The 17,914-nt window shown below is 41.8% G+C and overlaps 4 protein-coding genes and 2 long non-coding RNA genes across 6 annotated transcripts; 2 read left to right on the forward strand and 4 right to left on the reverse strand.

Moving 5' to 3' along the window:
• The first annotated feature begins 466 nt into the window (after positions 1-466).
• On the forward strand, positions 467-1,971 carry LOC134183470 (uncharacterized). Its single transcript, XR_009970510.1, has 2 exons — positions 467-700; positions 754-1,971. It is a non-coding gene; the product is annotated as an uncharacterized LOC134183470 (long non-coding RNA).
• On the reverse strand, positions 1,869-2,968 carry LOC134183469 (uncharacterized). The gene is made up of 3 exons (XR_009970509.1): positions 2,789-2,968; positions 2,619-2,734; positions 1,869-2,555 (listed from the first exon to the last, which is right to left on the reverse strand). It is a non-coding gene; the product is annotated as an uncharacterized LOC134183469 (long non-coding RNA).
• Positions 2,969-7,073: 4,105 nt separating this feature from the next.
• Positions 7,074-7,908, forward strand: LOC134183754 (serine/threonine-protein kinase Nek7-like). Its single transcript, XM_062651344.1, has one exon. The coding sequence runs from the start codon at positions 7,201-7,203 to the stop codon at positions 7,672-7,674; it is 474 nt and encodes a 157-aa protein (XP_062507328.1). The 5' UTR covers positions 7,074-7,200; the 3' UTR covers positions 7,675-7,908.
• Positions 7,909-9,100: 1,192 nt separating this feature from the next.
• On the reverse strand, positions 9,101-10,451 carry LOC134182865 (centriolar satellite-associated tubulin polyglutamylase complex regulator 1-like). Its single transcript, XM_062650306.1, has 3 exons — positions 10,360-10,451; positions 9,704-9,837; positions 9,101-9,516 (listed from the first exon to the last, which is right to left on the reverse strand). The coding sequence occupies exons 1-3, from the start codon at positions 10,449-10,451 to the stop codon at positions 9,101-9,103; spliced, it is 642 nt and encodes a 213-aa protein (XP_062506290.1).
• A 239-nt stretch (positions 10,452-10,690) lies between these two features.
• LOC134182866 (uncharacterized protein K02A2.6-like) lies at positions 10,691-11,448 on the reverse strand. Its single transcript, XM_062650307.1, has 2 exons — positions 11,247-11,448; positions 10,691-11,193 (listed from the first exon to the last, which is right to left on the reverse strand). Exons 1-2 carry the CDS (start codon positions 11,446-11,448, stop codon positions 10,691-10,693), a joined length of 705 nt encoding a protein of 234 aa, XP_062506291.1.
• A 185-nt stretch (positions 11,449-11,633) lies between these two features.
• Positions 11,634-14,401, reverse strand: LOC134182867 (uncharacterized). Its single transcript, XM_062650308.1, has 4 exons — positions 13,391-14,401; positions 13,259-13,338; positions 12,556-13,210; positions 11,634-12,479 (listed from the first exon to the last, which is right to left on the reverse strand). The coding sequence occupies exons 1-4, from the start codon at positions 14,399-14,401 to the stop codon at positions 11,634-11,636; spliced, it is 2,592 nt and encodes an 863-aa protein (XP_062506292.1).
• Positions 14,402-17,914: the final 3,513 nt, after the last annotated feature.

The following is a 17,914-nucleotide window of genomic DNA, read 5'->3' on the forward strand; positions in this document are numbered from 1 at the left end:
ATCCTCGCACTGACAAGGACCGAGGGACTGACCCATTGAGAAAAGTCAGAGGCCTCGTTGAGGCCATGCGCCTCAACTGCATCAAATACGGTCAGCCCCATGCCCGTGTCTCACTTGACGAGCGAATGGTCAAAGCCAAAGGTCGCTTTGGCTTTAGGTATGTAGAAGTTTCTAACATAAAAATTAGGAATTAACTAAATTTGTTTTCGCTGTTCTTAGGCAATACATAAAGAACAAACCCGTCAAGTGGGGAGTGAAGTTGTATTGTGTATGCGATTCCATCTCCGGCTACACATACAACTTCGAGATATACACGGGCAAAGAGCGACAATGTTCGGATGCGGCGACGACAGCAGCAACAACAACAACTGCAGCAACAACCACAACATCAGCAGCAACAACAGTAGCAGCAACAACTGCTGCAACCACAACAGGATCGGCTGGCTGGGCTCGGAAACGACGGAAGACGACACGTAAACAAGCGGATGACACAAGTGTGATCCATCGTACAGTCATGCGTATGATGGATCCTCTCCTTGATCAGGGGTACACTGTTTACACAGATCAATTCTACACTTCAGGACCTCTGTTCAAGGAGCTTTACAATCGGGGTACGATGGCTTGTGGTACAGTCCAGAAAAACAGGAAGGGTGTTCCTCCAGAAATGAAAACACCAAGAGTCTTTGGCAAATCACCACGGGTAACCATAGCAAATAATTTTATTAGCAAATAAAATTAATAGTTTTCTTTTAGGTTCATTTCGCTATCACCGCGATGAAGAGCTATTAGTTATTCAGTGGGTGGATCGAAGCGTGGTGACCGTCATGAGCACCCTTCATTCTGGACACCGTTATACTCCCTGCGACAGATTTACCAAGGATCGAGCAAAGTATGACGGGCACCACAAGATCACGATTTCCAGACCTGAGGCTATCGGCGACTATAATGTGCACATGGGCGGAGTAGACAAATCGGATCAGATGATCAAGTACTACGAAGTCCTGCACAAGAGCCTCAAGTACTGGAAGAAGATCTTTCTGCACATGATTGACTTAGCCGTATTCAACAGCTACATCATGTTTACTGCCCTTCAAAAAACAACATCCTCAAGATCCACTTCTCAAGAGGAAAGGGCAGTATACGCAGAAAGTCTTCAGGTGTGAGCTCATGCGAGGGTTGACTGGAATCGACGTTGATGAACCTGTACCACGATATTGTGAAACAAGCAAAAGGGTGGTACAGGTTCCGGCCTCAAGTCGATGATGAACACCAAAGAGACATACAAGCACTGCAACAAACTATTTTACAAAATCAAATGCAACATCACCAAAACATACAACAAATGCAGCAACAAATGCATCAACAACAAATGCAACATCAACAAGACGTACAAACATTACAACAACATATGCATCAACAACAAATGCAACATCAACAAGACATGCAACAACAACAACAAATGCATCAACAACAAATGCAACAACAACAACAACAACAATTGCAACAGCAGCAACAACAACAACAATTGCAACAACAACAATTGCAACAACAACAACAACAACAACAATTGCAACAACAACAGCCAAACCCTCGGCATAGCTCACACATCCCGATTGTAACAGAGCGGCTAGTACGTTGCATTGTTTGCTACCATGAAGGTAGAAAAAACAACCGAACACGTTATCGGTGTCAACAATGCAACGTACCCCTCTGTGTGTCATCTGCTCAGAGACACTGCTTTGCAACTTACCATGCGTGAATGGAGGTGTTTTGTGAGCTTTCACTGTTGACTGTAAATACATTGTATATATATTTGCATATATATTTATATATCTGTTTTATATTTATTGTATATATGACAAGTAGATTTACTTTTTAGATGACATATCACTAAAAAGTTTGTATATAGGGCATAGAAATTTTTACAGGTATACAGATATAATTGGAATAGATGTGTTGTGTTGAGTTGAAGTTTTGCTGTCAAGTAATTAGAGTAGCATCAACAAATCGAAATCAAATATTGAAACAGTTGTCAATAGTTACAAAAACTGTCCCATATGAAAGCGCAATTAATATGCTTTCCAAAGATGTATGAATTGATTTTTCAGTTCTAAAATGTGGCTGCAGTTGCAACTACATGTACACGTAAGCCGAGTACTTCCTTGCGCGCGCGCGCTAGAATATTATAGGCGTGACATTAGTGCAAAGGTCACACCTGGACGTGATAAATGCAACCGGTCAGTAGGTGTAGAAATCACCTGAAATTCTGACGAACACATAACAAAGAATGTACTAATTGGGTAGCGCGCGCACGTAACCTAAAATCCATTACCTATTATTCGCAATTGCAGCCACATTATAGAAGCCAAAATTACAATACATGCAGATTTGAAAGCCTGTTAATTGCGCTTTCGAATGATACAAATCTCATAGCTATTGATGATTGTTTCGATGCGTTCATGTCAACTTCTTGTCTTCGCTACACTAATTGAGTTGCCGATGTCTTCATCATCGAAAGATCTGCTTTCTTGAGCGTTGCATCGTCGTCTGAAGAGCTAATAAACATATGGAATATTAGAAAACGGTTTGAATGATTGTTCTAGACATCATTCTCTAACCAAAACATACGGGCACCTGGCCATAGCAACGGAGAACAAGAGGTTACTATGGGCATAACTCAAATAGTCCCCAACGGCTAGCGGCCAAACTTGCAACACAGCTACTAAAACGCTTACTAAAAAGATGTTGCAAAAAACGAAACGTTTAGACATGAAAATGATGTACTTACAGCGCGGGCGTGTCATCGCTGTCTTTACAAACGAAAATCTCACTCGTTCTCCAACGTATCGGCCTCAAATGATGCGTTTGACACGAAACGCACGTAAGAAACGTTTGAATATGTTGTTTTTGCCTCCAAAGTATTGGCGAAATGCTTTCGAAGAACAAAGGACGACCAGACCGCCACGCATCGTCTTGGCAAAAATTGTGACGAAGCCGCATGCGCCGCTAAAATCTTGCCCGTATGTATAGACACGCCCAAAGGGTGTGTCTAACGGCTAAAATTATTTTGATTGGACAGCAAAGCTTAGAAGGCCGGATATTTAAAGTCAAAGTCACGTGGCCGGAAACTGGCCAAGGTTTGACGTAGGCGAAACTTGCGATATCTCGAGATTTCTACAACGTAGAGAGCTGACAGTAAGCTCATTAGAAAGAGAATTTATTAGCGATTCGTTTAAGCTATAATTTGAGAATAGAAAGGAAGGATCCGTTTCGGGAAAACGGCCCGATTTTAAGCTGCGACTGCACAAAGCACATGTGTAACTGCTGCAAACTCGGGATGAACTCTGCGTGATGTCTCCTTATTAGCTAAAGAATGTTTATTTATGTGGTGCCATTTGTTGTAATCGATACTTATGGCGCGCCATGTGTGTCAAACTAACGCTATTCGGCGACAGCTACTAGACATCATTCGGCGACGACTATGTCATTCGGCGACAGCTATCGCCGAATGACATAGTAGCTGTCGCCGAATTTTGACAAACATGGCGTGCGCCATGTGTGTCAAAATTCGGCGACAGCTTAGGCATATCAAAGTTCAGGAAGGTAACTAATGGACTATTATTGTGTTAGTATCAATTTCATACATATTTATTCAATTATATACACATTTATTGCGTAATTCGATATATTATTGGAAGTCGTCGGTCCACTCATCTGTGCAGATGAGGCGTCAGTCTTCCTGGCCTATATCTGGTGTGTACACATCTTCTTGTCCCAAATCATAGCCATCTGCAGTTACATCTACAACGTCCACGTCGTCCTGGTCGTCGTCTACGCCGAATTCAATAATAAACGCAACTCTAATTTCATGACGGACGTCTAGGTCTACTTCCGTGACGGACGATTAGAGAATAATGCAACTTCCGGTCTTTCGCGTTGGCACATAATATAATTCCATATGTAAACTAGAGGAATGCAGCAGCTAGGGCTAGAGCATAGATTGCAGCTTACAAATTGTAGTGATCAGATATACCCACACTTAGGGACCGATTTCAGATACTACGAGCTGTGCTAATGCAAGAAGATCAAATTCAAACCTAGCCTACTGTCTATTTCCCGTAAGTGTGAACTCGGAAGTGAGTAATGAAGTAGAGGTCACATCAGGTGTGCTCATTAAAGCACTAAGAGAGGCTCCAGTTGGATCATGTTACACCAATTATCTTAAATGGATCCAATTGCTGATCCGTTGGTCTTACAAGATAGTTAGATAATAACCATTGCTCCATCCGTTTGTCTTTGATATGCACAAGTATTATCCTTCTGTTTCGTTTGTAGAAAAGGCTTAGATAATTTGATAAACAGAAATGCCAGACCTAGCGGTTTTTAGCGATACCGAGATCATTGCGAAAGTCCAAAACCTGCGGAGATATTCATTATTTCAAAGTTGACACTTATGGGGAACAGACAGTAGTGGTTGTCTTGAACAACTCATATCATAAACAGATGTAATGATACTACACGAGTAGACAAGACGGGCGAGGATCGCTTAGATACGAAACGACGACAGTCCTTGACGGTCAAGTACCGACTGTTTATATTTATGATTACAAACGTTTATAAAGCAAGTGCACGCACACTAATCTACATGCTACAGATACATACCACATTCCTCCCTCTTAGTTTCAAACATACTTCTAAGATACAATCAATTAACACAAAACTAAACGCAACAAGTCAATTATTAATTAATATCATAGTCTCTATGCCACACAGGTGGAATCTGGTTTCTTTCTGGGCGGTCTGGTAAGCGTATGTCTGGTTCTTCCTCTTGTAGCTCTTGCTTCCTGTTCTCTAGTTCTGGTGGAAGTATCACCATAGATATCTCCTTTCCAAGCATCTCAACAGCTGGAGCCAGAAGACATTCTTTATCTTCAATTGCTTCATTCATCTCAGATCGACCTTTCTTTTCCTTTCACGTCAGTTCTTCTTGTTGTTCCACCGGATGTCTATAACATGGTTTCAGTCTGTTGTAGTGCACCAATATGGCATCTCCTTTCTTGACATTTTCACCAAGTAATTCACATCTCCTTTCTTTCTCAGTACCCTGTATGGCCCTTTTCACGAACTTGATAGCTTCGTCATATGACCTTTCTTTACTGCTGGACTATATAGCCAAACCAAGTCTCCTTGTTGGTATTCAGGCCTTACTTCAATTTCTTTGTTATATGACTTTGCTTGATTCTGCTGTGCCCCTTCCAAACATTCTCTAACATTTTCCATGCTCTTCATCTGTGCTTCACTTAGTGCATTGGGGTGTAGCTAACTTGCCGCTTGTATAGTGTATTGTCAACAGAAAGATAGTTTGTTAGTTTAGGCGCTTTAGGAGCAAGGGTTGACTTGGGTTGATGATTATCATTTAGAAACGAGATGAAATAATATGAGAACTTGGAGAAATTGCCAAGACATAAGGCAAAGTATCACAATAAGACAGACCACTGGCATGTGTTTTTATTAAGGCATTTAATGTTTTAGTTAGTAGCCGACATTTAAAATGATTGTGTGAGTGTGCTGTATATTTCTCTTATAATGGGATATCCTACAGTATAACTGGCAGAACATTTTGTGTTGAATACATTTTATCATTTTTATTATTATTTTGATTTATAAAGACTACTACACCCATACTACGATCTCCAACAGAAGTGGCAAAACAGGTAAATGACTTAGTACAATATCTGATTCCACAAATAGAGCAAGTGACACAAGACGGTTTAGCAAAAGATAGGCAAATGGATGATTTGAGACAACAAATCACAGATCTACAGAAGGCACTGAGAGATGAGCAGTTGCAGAGAGAACAGGCAGTTGCTGGAGAAAGAAGGGAGAAAGAGCATGCAGTTGCTAGAGAAAGACGGGAGAAAGAACAGGCAGTTACTAGAGAAAGAAGAGAGAAAGAAGAGCTACGACAACGATTACAACGAGAGCAAGAAGATAAACACGACGTTCAAAATGATCTCGATGAAGCTCGACAACAAATTGAGCAAATGAGTGTAGAGAAGGAAAATGTCCAGCGATTACTAAATGAAGCACAAATAGAAAAAGCTAACGTTGTAGAGCTGCTTTCAGATTTCGATTCTGCAATTGAACGATACAAGCAAGAACGAGAAATCGAAGTTTTTAAGATTTCTTCACATGACATTCAATTGACTGGCACAGAACTAGGACGTGGATCATATGGAGGTGAGACACACTTTAGGCCAGCACTTATAGATTTACATGGTACAATTGGCTAAGGCCGGCTTGTATTGGCTTGGCAATAAAGGCTGCGACAGGCCAGCACCGCTCAGCATGGCTTGAACTGCATTTACTTAACGCTTTCAAATACAGCTGGCCCATCTTTGCGTGCGTGGGTTGCTTGTGTAAACAATAGATTAAGACTGTGTACTGTTATTTAGCTGTTTATGTCGGATATTGGGATGGCTGTCCTGTTGCTGTTAAAGGTTTGTATGATGATTTGGCTGATGTTGAACGATATATTCAACTTGTGCAACAAGAAGCATCTGTTGCATGGAAGATACATCATCCCAACATTGCTGCTGTTTGTGGTGTCACTCTGCTCAAAGAAGTCAAGAAGGCATGGGTTATAATGGAGTTACACAGCGGCTCCGTTTCTAGCGTGATTGATGCATGTCAATGAGATGCTGCACCTCTCACTGTACGAGAAAAAGTCGACATGGCACATGATTCTTTCTGTGGACTGGATCACATTCACTCGATGGTGAGAACAGTGAATGAAATAAGGATGAGCCAATATCATCTCATTCACACATAAATGATCAAATTTGTAAAGGAAGTTGAGCCGATTATCTGACTGACAGATTAGCACAGACAGACAGACAGACAGACAGACAGACAGACAGACAGACACACGGACGGATAGACAGACAGATAAATTATTTAAGGTACATGAAACATAGACCAAACAGTCTCGTTATCGCACAAGGCGGCAGGAAGGCAAGCTTAGAAGACTGACAGTTAAGACTATGGCAAATACACAATTGGATATAATCATATTCAGTCAACAAACATTCATAAATGGAGACTAAGATCAGTAAACAACTTAACTATCAATGTAGATACTTTGTATCATTTCCTTGATTGTTTCTGGTCTTATTGTTTGTTGTGTTGTTACTGCAACCTATGGAGATTCTCCACGGTGACATCTGCCCTAAGAACATCCTGGTAACTGCAGCGATGAGAGCCAAACTGGGTGATCTAGGAACCGCTCGTTTTCAAGATTCTTCGCTCTCAGCCGGGCTTCTCAGTCCAGAATACACAGCAAAGGAGAGATTTGATGCTCCAGCTCTACCAAAAAGCAAGGAGACTGACATGTACAGTTTGGGAGTGACCCTATGTGAGCTGTTCACCGCTGTTACTCCAGACCATAGGAAAAGAATGGATCAAGTCTTACTCATCCGTCAGCTAAACGTCCGTTCCTTATGTAAGCACTTGATGAGAGAAAATCCTGCCACACGATCAACAGCAGCTGAAGCTCGCAGAATCATTAGTGGTATTCGTTATAGAGTTGAATATACATCATGTCCTCCTAAACGAATGGTAAAAGGTAATATGGATGGAGTGGCTGATGTCACTCTTGTTCATCCCAATTGGTGATGTTGACATGTCATCGAACCATGTGGTTGTTTTATCTTTTACTTGATATCATTTCTGTGTTTGTAGAAAAGATTTCCTTAGCAATAGCAATGAGCTTAGCTCTGGTTTTGCACGTTGTATTCTCGAATTGACCAGACAATGTCGAAGTAGCATTTTTCAGTATTGATATTGTTAATTGGAAGGTTTGATGTATACGCTTTGTCTACTGCACTTATGATCTGTTGTTCAAATTGACTTATGCTGTGTTTAACAAAACGCGTTTTCATTTCCTTTTGTAAAACAGATCTAAGACTATACTGCGCTAAAGTTTAGAAATGGAGTAATAAAGCGTAAGGTGTTTTAGTTAGACTGCTAGCTAGTGCAACTGTAGTTTCTACTAAACATTACGAATTTTGTGAAGTCTGTATGAATTTAACTACACGAAACTCGTAAACCGTTCTTTGCTGTTTGATAATGAGATGTATTGCTCTGGGCGTACAAACCCAATGAGACACAACACGGTGTCTGGACTGGTGGGAGTTTGTGTGGTTTGCCTACTCATTGAGCAGCCAACCGACTTTGGGCATCACAACTTGAAAAGCAAGAATAGCAAAGTTAGTTCGAAATAACTTGTTCTCAAGATATTTCTAATTCAGCGTCTGCTTTTAAAGTCGTTTGTGGCTAATCAGACTTTCAAAGTAATTAATTTGGTCTGTAAATGTTGTGAAGCTGATCCGCTGCTGTAGAATACAACCTTGTCTACAGCTTTTTTACTTAATTCTAAAACAAAGGCATAAGGAAGCCTGCAAACAAAAAGACTGTAAAAAATTTTCAAACATCTGGTTGTATTGCATGTTGACACCGCAGGAATTACCATCTCATTCTACAGCAAGACTACATTGCAAACTGGTGTAGTTTTGCATCTTCACTGAGATAAACAAACGTTGAAGAAGCATATCTTAACAAGATGAACTATCAGAGAAAATAGGTACACATACCATGCGTGGGGTTCATTTTAGTTTCATGAGACTTCCAAGCATAGAAAGTTTCACTAGGACACATCATGACATCTTTTTATATTGCCTAGTTTGTTTGGACAACACAATGAGGCTATCTATATATAGCAGTGGTATCTAAAGCAATAAGTTGACTACCGTGTCTGCACATCTCATGAACAACAAAACTGTAACGTATATAGAAATTATCCTGAGACAATTAACTAACTGTAGAAAGAAAAAGTGAAGAAAGAAGAAGCAACTTTCACTAGCTGTTCCACATCCATCCGTTCCGTCTTTACAAGCCAACAGACGAAAAGACCAGACTACGTACTGCATGTATCTGCAAATGAAATAATCGATCCAAATTCCTTCATCATTGAGTGCATGAATAATGTACATATAATTGCTGCTGCACTGTAAATCACTCCAGTTTTCACAGAAAGTCAATACTAAGTATGCGATTGTTTTCTAAAAGTAGATGGAGACAGAGAGCATGCGAATAGTTTCTCACTCGAGGGCAATGCACCCAAGTGTTCACTGACTTCCTCTGACTTCACCGCCAAGCTAACAAATTCATAGTAAGATACACGTTGTTTGTATTTCAATATATGACGCAGGACGTCCATAGGAGGATAACAGGACAACTTCCTCCACTCCAACTGTTTTTCTAATAAACCAATAAACACGAGAGAATCAACGTTTTCAGGAACTGTCGTAGTGATTGTATCTTTGCTGTCTTTGGGTTTTGTTGATAAAATGGTAGAGGTTGGTACCACCATCACTCTGGATGCTGTTGACTCTGAGTTGGCTCTAATAGCAGCAGCCAAGACACTTGAGTATACCTCAAGACAAAGCTTGAGAAACTCTTCATATACAAATTGCACTTAAAAGGCATAAATAAAGTTACGAAAAGCCACCAAGCAATCCATCACATCATCAGTTAATTAATATGATTCGAGCTGTTTTCTGAATAGTTTCAAGAGGAAAATCAGGACAAATGAGAGTGACAAGAGAATGGTATTCCGTGATGTTGAGAAGGTCTCCCCGATGACCAATAGGTTTGAAACAGCGATAAAATAGTTTAACAAGAGAGAGACGATTTTGAGGTGAAGCCTTCACAAAGGAAAAGTCTCTAAACAACGACTGAGTTCCATGCTGAACACCAACAAAGTAATCTGATAAGAACCTGTACAAACACATCAAAAGACTTGAGTATAATCAGAGTCACGTATGACTTAATTAATTAACTTCATGATTCTGTTGAGGTTGCCTTGTCTGTCAGTTTGTATGTCCATCTGTCTCTGTGTCCGTCTTCTAGATCAGTAAAATCAAAGATTCGATCTTCAATACCCTGGATGTCGCCCACTATTAGTGACTTTATCCGTAAAACGAGAATATTGCCGTAGGGCATCTATCTCTTAAAAGAGAACAACTGATGAGCGATTAATGTATCAAAAACTTTACAAAGAATTTCTTAATGAAGTAAAGTATGCCCTTCGTGACGCCGTAATATACTTGTACTTATACGCACACACTGATTATACACCACTGAAGACTGACGCTCTATTGCTATAGACACACTGCACTATCTCTAAACGCGGAACACAGACTAACACAGACTCACTAAGATGTACTGTCTCGTAACATACGCGTCACTAATCTAATTAGTATACTATATCAAACTCCTCCCCTTTAGGACTGTCTATACCGTTTGGATGGTTTCCTGTTTTCCCGGAGAGGGTATGGTCTCTCTTCTGGTGCTGTTGTGGACGGTGGTGTCTGGTGCGGCTGCTGAGCCATTGGTATCTCAGTGATGTTTTCTCGTGCACTTTTCGATTGATCTCGTCTTTTTGTTTGTTGTTGTCATTGTCTTCGTTCCCTGTGGGTAGAGAGATCACCTCGGTAGGTTCCCATGTGTACTCTGGAAAACTTCTTCCATCACGCACTCTCAATTGGTCAATATGAACATACCTTGTCCCTCCTTCAACATTTACAAGATAGGTTGCAGGACCTAAACGTTGGATAATGACCCCACATAGTCATTTCCCTCTGCTATCTTGTCTTGGATTTGCAACACTGACTGTCATCCCCGGTTCTAGCTGTCGAACTCGGCCAGATGCAGTGTCATATTGTTGAATCTGAGGCTCTCTCAACTCACTGTCAGCTTCAGGACGTAATAGTGATAGTCTTGTTCTCGAACTTCGCTTCAACATCAATCCGGCTGGTGTCTTGCCAGTCGTGCTGTTTGGTGTTTTCCTGTAGTGCAATAAAAAGGTTGATACCTGGTGACTCACGGACCTACCAGTTGGCTTTGTTTTTAGAGACTTCTTAAAATCTTGCACTATTCTCTCAACCTGTCCGTTTGAGGCTGGGTGATAAGGAGGAATTAATTGGTGCTTTATTCCATTTGCTGACATAAAGTTCTTGAATTCGTATGAAGTAGATTGTGGACCGTTGTCCGTCACCACTCGTAGGGGTAGTCCATTGTAACTAAAAGTACGTCTCATGGCCTCCATCGTTTGTGCTGTGGTTGCATGAGTACCTAGCTCATGTACTTCAGGTCATTTACTGAATGAATCCACCATAAGCAGGTACTGTTTCCTGCGACTTCACAAAAATCGGGGTGTACTCTCTCCCATGGCTTCTGAGAATAAATCCAAGGGTGTGGAGGATCAACACCAACCGGTTTGTTCCGCAGACTTTGACAAGCTTCACACTGTTTCACTGCTTCCTCAATCTCTTTATCAAGGCTTGGCCACCATACATAGCTGCGGGCCAATGATTTCATTCGACTCATTCCCAAGTGTCCTTCGTGTAACTCCGACAGAATCGACGATCTCAACTTGCTTGGAATGATGACACGGTTCGCCCATTGTAAGCAACCATTCTCAATCGAAAGCTCACTCGCTCGTCTCCTGTATTGTTCTATGGCTGGTTCACCATTGGGTTCCCAACCACATTTTGTATATTGATAAACTCTCCTTAGAATTCGATCTCTCTGCGTTCTTTTGCAATCTCTGCTGCAGTGACTGGTAATGCCTCACAGTAATCCACATTAAACGTCTGCTCATTTGGGTCAATGACTTCTACTGGAATGGGTAATCTGGATAGCAAATCAGCTTCCTTATTCTCAACTCCTGGCTTACACTGGATTTCATAATCATATGCACTCAAAATAAGAGCCCAGCGCTGCAAACGTGCTGCTGCCAAGGTTGGGACTCCAACATGTGGTCCTAAGATCCGTAGTAATGGACGATGGTCAGTCACTAAAGTGAACTGTCCCCCAACTAAATATTTGTGAAACTGTCTCACCCCAAAGATAAGAGCCGGTGCCCCTTTCTCCAACTGTGCATATTTTCCTTCCTCTTGAGAAAGAGTTTTAGACGCGAAAGCTATCGGTCTTTCTGCTCCATCTGCCATGACACGTAATAGGCAAGCTCCAACTCCTGCTGGTGATGCATCGCAGCATAGAATGACAGGCTTCTTTAAGTCGTAGTGTACTAAGAAATCAGACTGCAACAGCTTCTGTTTCGCTTCCAAAAATGCTTTCATCTGTCTTGTTCCCCAAGACCACTGTCTCTGTTTCTGCAACAACTCATATAATGGTTCCAATACTGAACTCAGATTAGGCAGGAACTTCCTATAGTAACTGAGAAGACCCAAGAATGCCTTCAATTCAGTAACATGTGTCGGTGGTGGTGCATCTCGAATTGCTTCCATCTTGCTCTCTGACGGTTGAATGCCTCTGCTGCTGATAACATGGCCTAGATATTCAACTTGTGACTTGTTGAATTCACATTTTTTTCTCGTTTGAGCTTTAGACCCGCCCTGTCCAATTTCTGTAAAACTGCCATGAGTCTCTCATCATGCTGTGATTCGTTCTCTCCTACGACTAAGATATCACCTTATGATCTATGTAGCATACTGTTCCGGCAACTCCTGCCAAGATCCTATTCATTTCTCTCTGCCAGATGCTGGGTGCTGTGCTGATTCCAAACGGCATTCGAGTGTAAGCAAACTGCCCCTTACTGGTATTCACGGTCAGATATTCTTGGCTGTCTAGCTCCACTTGCAACTGTTGGTAAGCATGTCTCATATACAGCCTTGAAAATATAGCTCCTCCTGCTAATGTGGCAAAACGATCTTCCGGATTAGGCATAGGGTATGGATTGCTCTCTAAATAAGGATTAATTGTCACCTTGTAATCTCCACACAGACGCACAGTCCCATCTGCCTTCCCGACCACTACTATGGGCGTAGCCCAATGACTGCTTTCCACAGGTCTCAGTATGCCCTCGTTTTGCAACCGTGACAGCTCACTGTCCACTTTCTCTTGTAACGCGTACGGTACAGGACGGGGTCTATAGAACTTCGTTTGAGCTCCCTCCTTAAGTGTAATCCTGACTTGACGTCCCTCCCAGGTACCGACTCCTGGACCAAATAGTGCAGGAAACCGCTCAACTAGACTAAGACGTTTCTCTCCCTGGACTTGAAACAATGAACTCCAATCCATGTGAATCACCTGCAACCAGCTCCTTCCAAGAATTGCAGGCTTGTTGCTAACATCAACAACAAATATTTTTAGCACAGCGAATTGATTGCCATACCTCACTGGAACATCTGCTTCTCCTCGTACTTCTAAGGACTCGCCACTGTACTTTTGCAGACGCACAGCACTCGGTGATAACTGCACATGACTTAATGCGGTACTGGTAGACTCCTGTTGGAACCACTGTTACCGTCGCTTCCGTGTCCACCTCCATATCAACGTCACTTCCCGCTATGTTCATTTTTACGTTCACTCCGCCTTTGCTTGTGAGCGAAAACAATATACCCACTTCCTCTTGATCGATCTGATGAGTACTGCGGGGTTTTTCTTTCTGCTTAGAAGGCGTGGCTGACGGCGCGGCTGCTGCCTTTGTGCTCTCGTCTCTCCATTTCTTGCGGCACATTCTGGCAATGTGACCTACTCCCTTGCAATGATGGCAGGATTGAGTTTTGAACCTGCAGTTCGCTGGATGATGACCAGTACCTCCGCAACGATAACATTCCTTGAGGTCTTGTGCAGGCCACTTCCTCTGAAAAGAAACATCTGTCGCTTCCTTCCTCACAGCATGTGTGGTCTCTGATTGCTGCATAATCGGCCTCCTTGGCGGCTGAATAGCAGGACCACTACGTAACAAACGCGTCTCCTGAGTCGCTGTCTCGAAGGCTTGAGCCACCTCTACAGCCCTTGCGAGGGTGACGTCAGCCTCCGCTAGTATCTTTTGTTGCAATGCCTCAGAAAACAGACCACAGACGAGCTGATCGCGGAAAACTGTACTCAAAGAATCACCAAACTGACAATCCTTTGCTAACCTGCGCAATTCTGACTGGTACACCGCAATCGACTCTCCTTCCCTTTGTTGTCCCTTGTAAAAACGATAGCGCTCTGCGATCACGACTATGCGTGGTTGATAGTGCTTCTGTAGTGCTTCGAGCATTTCGTCCAGACTCAGGTCTTGCGGCTTTTGCGGACGGACTAGATTCTTCAACAAATTGTACATTGTAGCTCCGATACATGTAAGAAAAACGGCCTCGCCCTTGTCTCTGTTCGTCGAAATGTCATTTGCTACACAGTAGAGTAGAAACCTCTCTTTGTAGTCTTCAACACTGTCGATTCCTGGTTGAAAATCGCTAATCTTCCCGTGTCTACCCGTTGCCATATCCTCGTCGTCAATTGTAGTATACTTGTACTTATACGCACACATTGATTATACACCACGGAAGACTGACGCTCTATTGCTATAGACGCACCGCACTATCTCTGAACGCGGAACACAGACTAACACAGACTCACTAAGATGTACTGTCTCGTAACATACACGTCACTAATCTAATTAGTATACTATATCACAGATACCAAGGCCAAGTTCTTTCGGGAAAAGCTAACTGCCATGCGCAAGTGTCCTTCAAAGTTTTGGAATACCATCAATCAAATTTCAGGGCGCAATAGAGTTTCTTCTGTTCAGTTACCACCCGTAGCAGCTTTTGGCAGACAGTTTAGTTCAGTTGTCGGGACAATTGAGACTGCTGAATTTAATAGCTCTCAGTTGCAGAAGCAATTCCAAGGATCTACTAATCTCTCTTATTTCTCGACTATTACTGAGCTGGAGGTTTACAATCTACTATCAAAACTTGATGTGAACAAAGCAAGTGGCTGGGATGAAGTAGAAGCAAAATACCTCAAAATTGGTGCAGCTGCCATTACTCCCTCTCTTATGAAACTCTTCAATACCTCACTGGCTTCTGGTGAACTTCCTAAAGATTTAAAATGCGCCAAAATTACTCCCGTCTTTAAATCGGGTGCCCTAAGCGATCCAACGAACTATCGGGCTATTTCTCTTTTGCCATTTGTCTCCAAACTTTTGAAACAGTTTGTCTTTAACAATTTTAGTCAGCATTTGGAAGTGAACTCTCTTTTACCAGAATGTCAATATGGTTTTCGAAAAGGTCGATCAACCCAGGATGCTTTCAGTATACTAGCGGATGACCTACTCGAAGCAAAAGATAATCGTCGTTGTTCGGGAGCCGTGCTTTTTTGATGTTCGAAAAGCATTTGACACGGTGAATCATCGATCGTCTACTTCTTCGTAAGCTGTCTCTTGGCAGAGTCGATGGCACTGCTCATCGCTGGTTTTCTAACTATCTTACCGGCCGCTAACAATTTGTGAAAGTTGGAGATGATATCTCTCTAAAGATCTCTGTTGTACGAGGTGTTCCACAAGGTTCTAAGCTTGGATCATTATTATTCAATTATTATACCCGAGATTTGCCCTCCGCTGTCAGAAAGTCTTCTCTTATTCTATTTGCGGACGATGCGTGCCTTTATACAAGCGGGAAATCATTTATGAAGTGACTTCTACCTTACAGTTCGATCTCGATTCTCTATCCAACTGGTATCAACACAACATGATGTCATTGAATAAGAAAGTCTGAGTTGTTGCTATTTAAATGAAGAAGCACTAGAAGTGCAAACCCTCGGCCAGTAGGCACCTTGAAGGTAATTAGTCGCGCTATGACAAAATCGTATGACAGAAACGCATGATGTGGGTAACAAAATTAGATGTGGGAACGTTACAAATGTAGCTAGATCAGCTAATCGTTGTTTTTAAATGCGTGTTACAAATGTAGTTGTTTTTAAGTGATGGAACAAGCCAAATGTTACAAGTCGGAGAAACAGACGCTCAGCCATGCACACCGAAAATTCAAGCTGGCAGCCTGCAGAACCACTATGCAGAAACACTATGGTACAAGCAAAATGTTGCAAGTGAGGTACAGCTACACACCCTCGCTCCTAGATCCTGGTTGTTGATGAGGAAACATACAAGTGCAAATGTAAACTATAGGCGTTGTTTCTATGTGCAACACCCTTAAAGCAAAGGACTAAACATCATGTACAGGACGGACGCCCGATGGCCGAATTCTCGTTAGCAGCTACCAAACAAGAGAGGTGGAACCTCAGAATAACATCACGTTCGTCTATTGGTAGTAATGACACCACTTCTTGTCTATTGGTCGAAATAGCTTCATTTGCATCTGCGCTAACCAACTATATATACGGTCGTCGGGTCGTCGGGTCATTGAACGACTACTATACCTTCCACCTTGAAATCTGGGCCTCGGGTAAAAATTTCGCTACAGTTCGATGCTGTCTAACTACTCCGACAAGATTGGTGAAACTTCCCTCAAACCAACAGACTCAGCAAGATATCTAGGTGTTATATTTGATAAAAATCTAAACTGACGCCCGCAGCTCGACGCAGTTGTTAGGAAAAGTGGCAGGAAGATTGGGATTATATATCGTTGTCATCATCTCCTTGACCACCACTCTCGACTAGCTATAGTGGAATCAGTGATTCAGCCTGATCTAGATTATTGCGCTGTTGTATGGAATAATGGCACTGCTGACATAGCGAAGCGGATTCAGAGAATTGAAAAAAGGTTTTTGAGAGTACTTTCTGGCCTGAAACCAAGGGAATCTACTGGAAATATGTCTTCTGTCTTCTCTAAATTTGGCCTCCAATCACATCAGACCAGACACTTTCTACCTAGGTACACTCGCTCACCGGTATCCCCATTCTCTAGCTCCTAACAGTGTCATCTTCCGATATCACACACTTGAAAATCATCATTATCACAATCGTCTTACTCAATCAGGACTACATATGCCTAATCCAAACACTGAAGCACTTCGGCAGTCTTCATTTTATTGTGCTCAAGAGTTCTGGAATTTTCTTCCATGTAGGCTAAGAATAGTCTCTAAAGTCTCTGATTTTAAGCAGCGTCTACGGAAGTTCTGTTGCAGTGTAGATGATATTTAGATTCATGTGTTCTAAAATATTAGATAGTGTTTCACTTAGACTGTATAGTATGTATGTTATCGTAAATATTCATATATGTGTGCTTGGTACGGTACCCCAAAGATCGACCGCTGAGTTGAGGGTTTTATGTAGTAAAAGAAATACAAATACAAATACAAAATACAAGCTAGCCCAGTGCGCCGGTCTGTCAGACGTACTAAGCCTATAAATTAGTCTGTCGTAGCCACACACCCGCTGACACACACACACACACACACACACACACACACACACACACACACACACACACGCACACACACACACACACACACACACACACACACACACACACACACACACTACATGCACATATGCTCGTAGCTCTCAAGTGAGTAGAACATAGCTTCACTTAGTAATGGTAAGTTATAATTGCAACTAAATGTAACATCTGCTTGAAAAAAGAAATAGATGTAGGGATTGTATAAAAAGTAATAGAAACAAGATCTATAGATAATATGAACCAAAGCCAGGCATCATTAGTGAATCCTTCCAACCACATTCCCTACATTTTACTTTTAGTGGTTGGAAGGATTCACTAATGATGTCTGGCTTTGGTTCATATTATTTAAATCTTGTTTCTATTACTTTTATACAATCCCTACATCTACTTTTTTTTCAGAGAAAAAGTTTTTAAAATTCTTTTATTATGGATCACATTACCTGTCGTCCAATTAACTTGAATTCGATCTGTAGGTGCTAGCTGAGAAACCAGTCTAGAGATAGATATGCTTAGACGACGTTCAAAACTGCGACCCCTTTTGAAAAACTTCCAAATCGCTACACCGTATAGTCCCCCAGCCCACTAGCGAAAAGACGCTTCCTTCTATAGTTTCGTTGCACTCATCAGTACGAATAAGGTTT

Source organism: Corticium candelabrum, chromosome 8 (assembly GCF_963422355.1).
Source record: "Corticium candelabrum chromosome 8, ooCorCand1.1, whole genome shotgun sequence".
Taxonomy (NCBI): domain Eukaryota; kingdom Metazoa; phylum Porifera; class Homoscleromorpha; order Homosclerophorida; family Plakinidae; genus Corticium; species Corticium candelabrum.

Bases quoted from the DNA above. Each gene is read 5' to 3' on its own strand.
- LOC134182865 (XM_062650306.1), bottom strand. From the start codon at position 10,451: ATGGCTCAGCAGCCGCACCAGACACCACCGTCCACAACAGCACCAGAA. The intron at 9,838-10,359 runs GTATAGACAGTC...GTGTTTGTACAG, and splicing joins AACAGGAAACCATCCAAACG to GTTCTTATCAGATTACTTTG. The intron at 9,517-9,703 runs GTCATCGGGGAG...TTGTATATGAAG, and splicing joins TCGCTGTTTCAAACCTATTG to AGTTTCTCAAGCTTTGTCTT.
- LOC134183754 (XM_062651344.1), top strand. From the start codon at position 7,201: ATGGAGATTCTCCACGGTGACATCTGCCCTAAGAACATCCTGGTAACT.
- LOC134182866 (XM_062650307.1), bottom strand. From the start codon at position 11,448: ATGAGTCGAATGAAATCATTGGCCCGCAGCTATGTATGGTGGCCAAGC. The intron at 11,194-11,246 runs GTACCTGCTTAT...TACATGAGCTAG, and splicing joins TTGTGAAGTCGCAGGAAACA to GTACTCATGCAACCACAGCA.
- LOC134182867 (XM_062650308.1), bottom strand. From the start codon at position 14,401: ATGTGTGCGTATAAGTACAAGTATACTACAATTGACGACGAGGATATG. The intron at 13,211-13,258 runs GTATGGCAATCA...TGTTGATGTTAG, and splicing joins GAAGCAGATGTTCCAGTGAG to CAACAAGCCTGCAATTCTTG. The intron at 12,480-12,555 runs GTGATATCTTAG...GAAATTGGACAG, and splicing joins TATGCTACATAGATCATAAG to GGCGGGTCTAAAGCTCAAAC.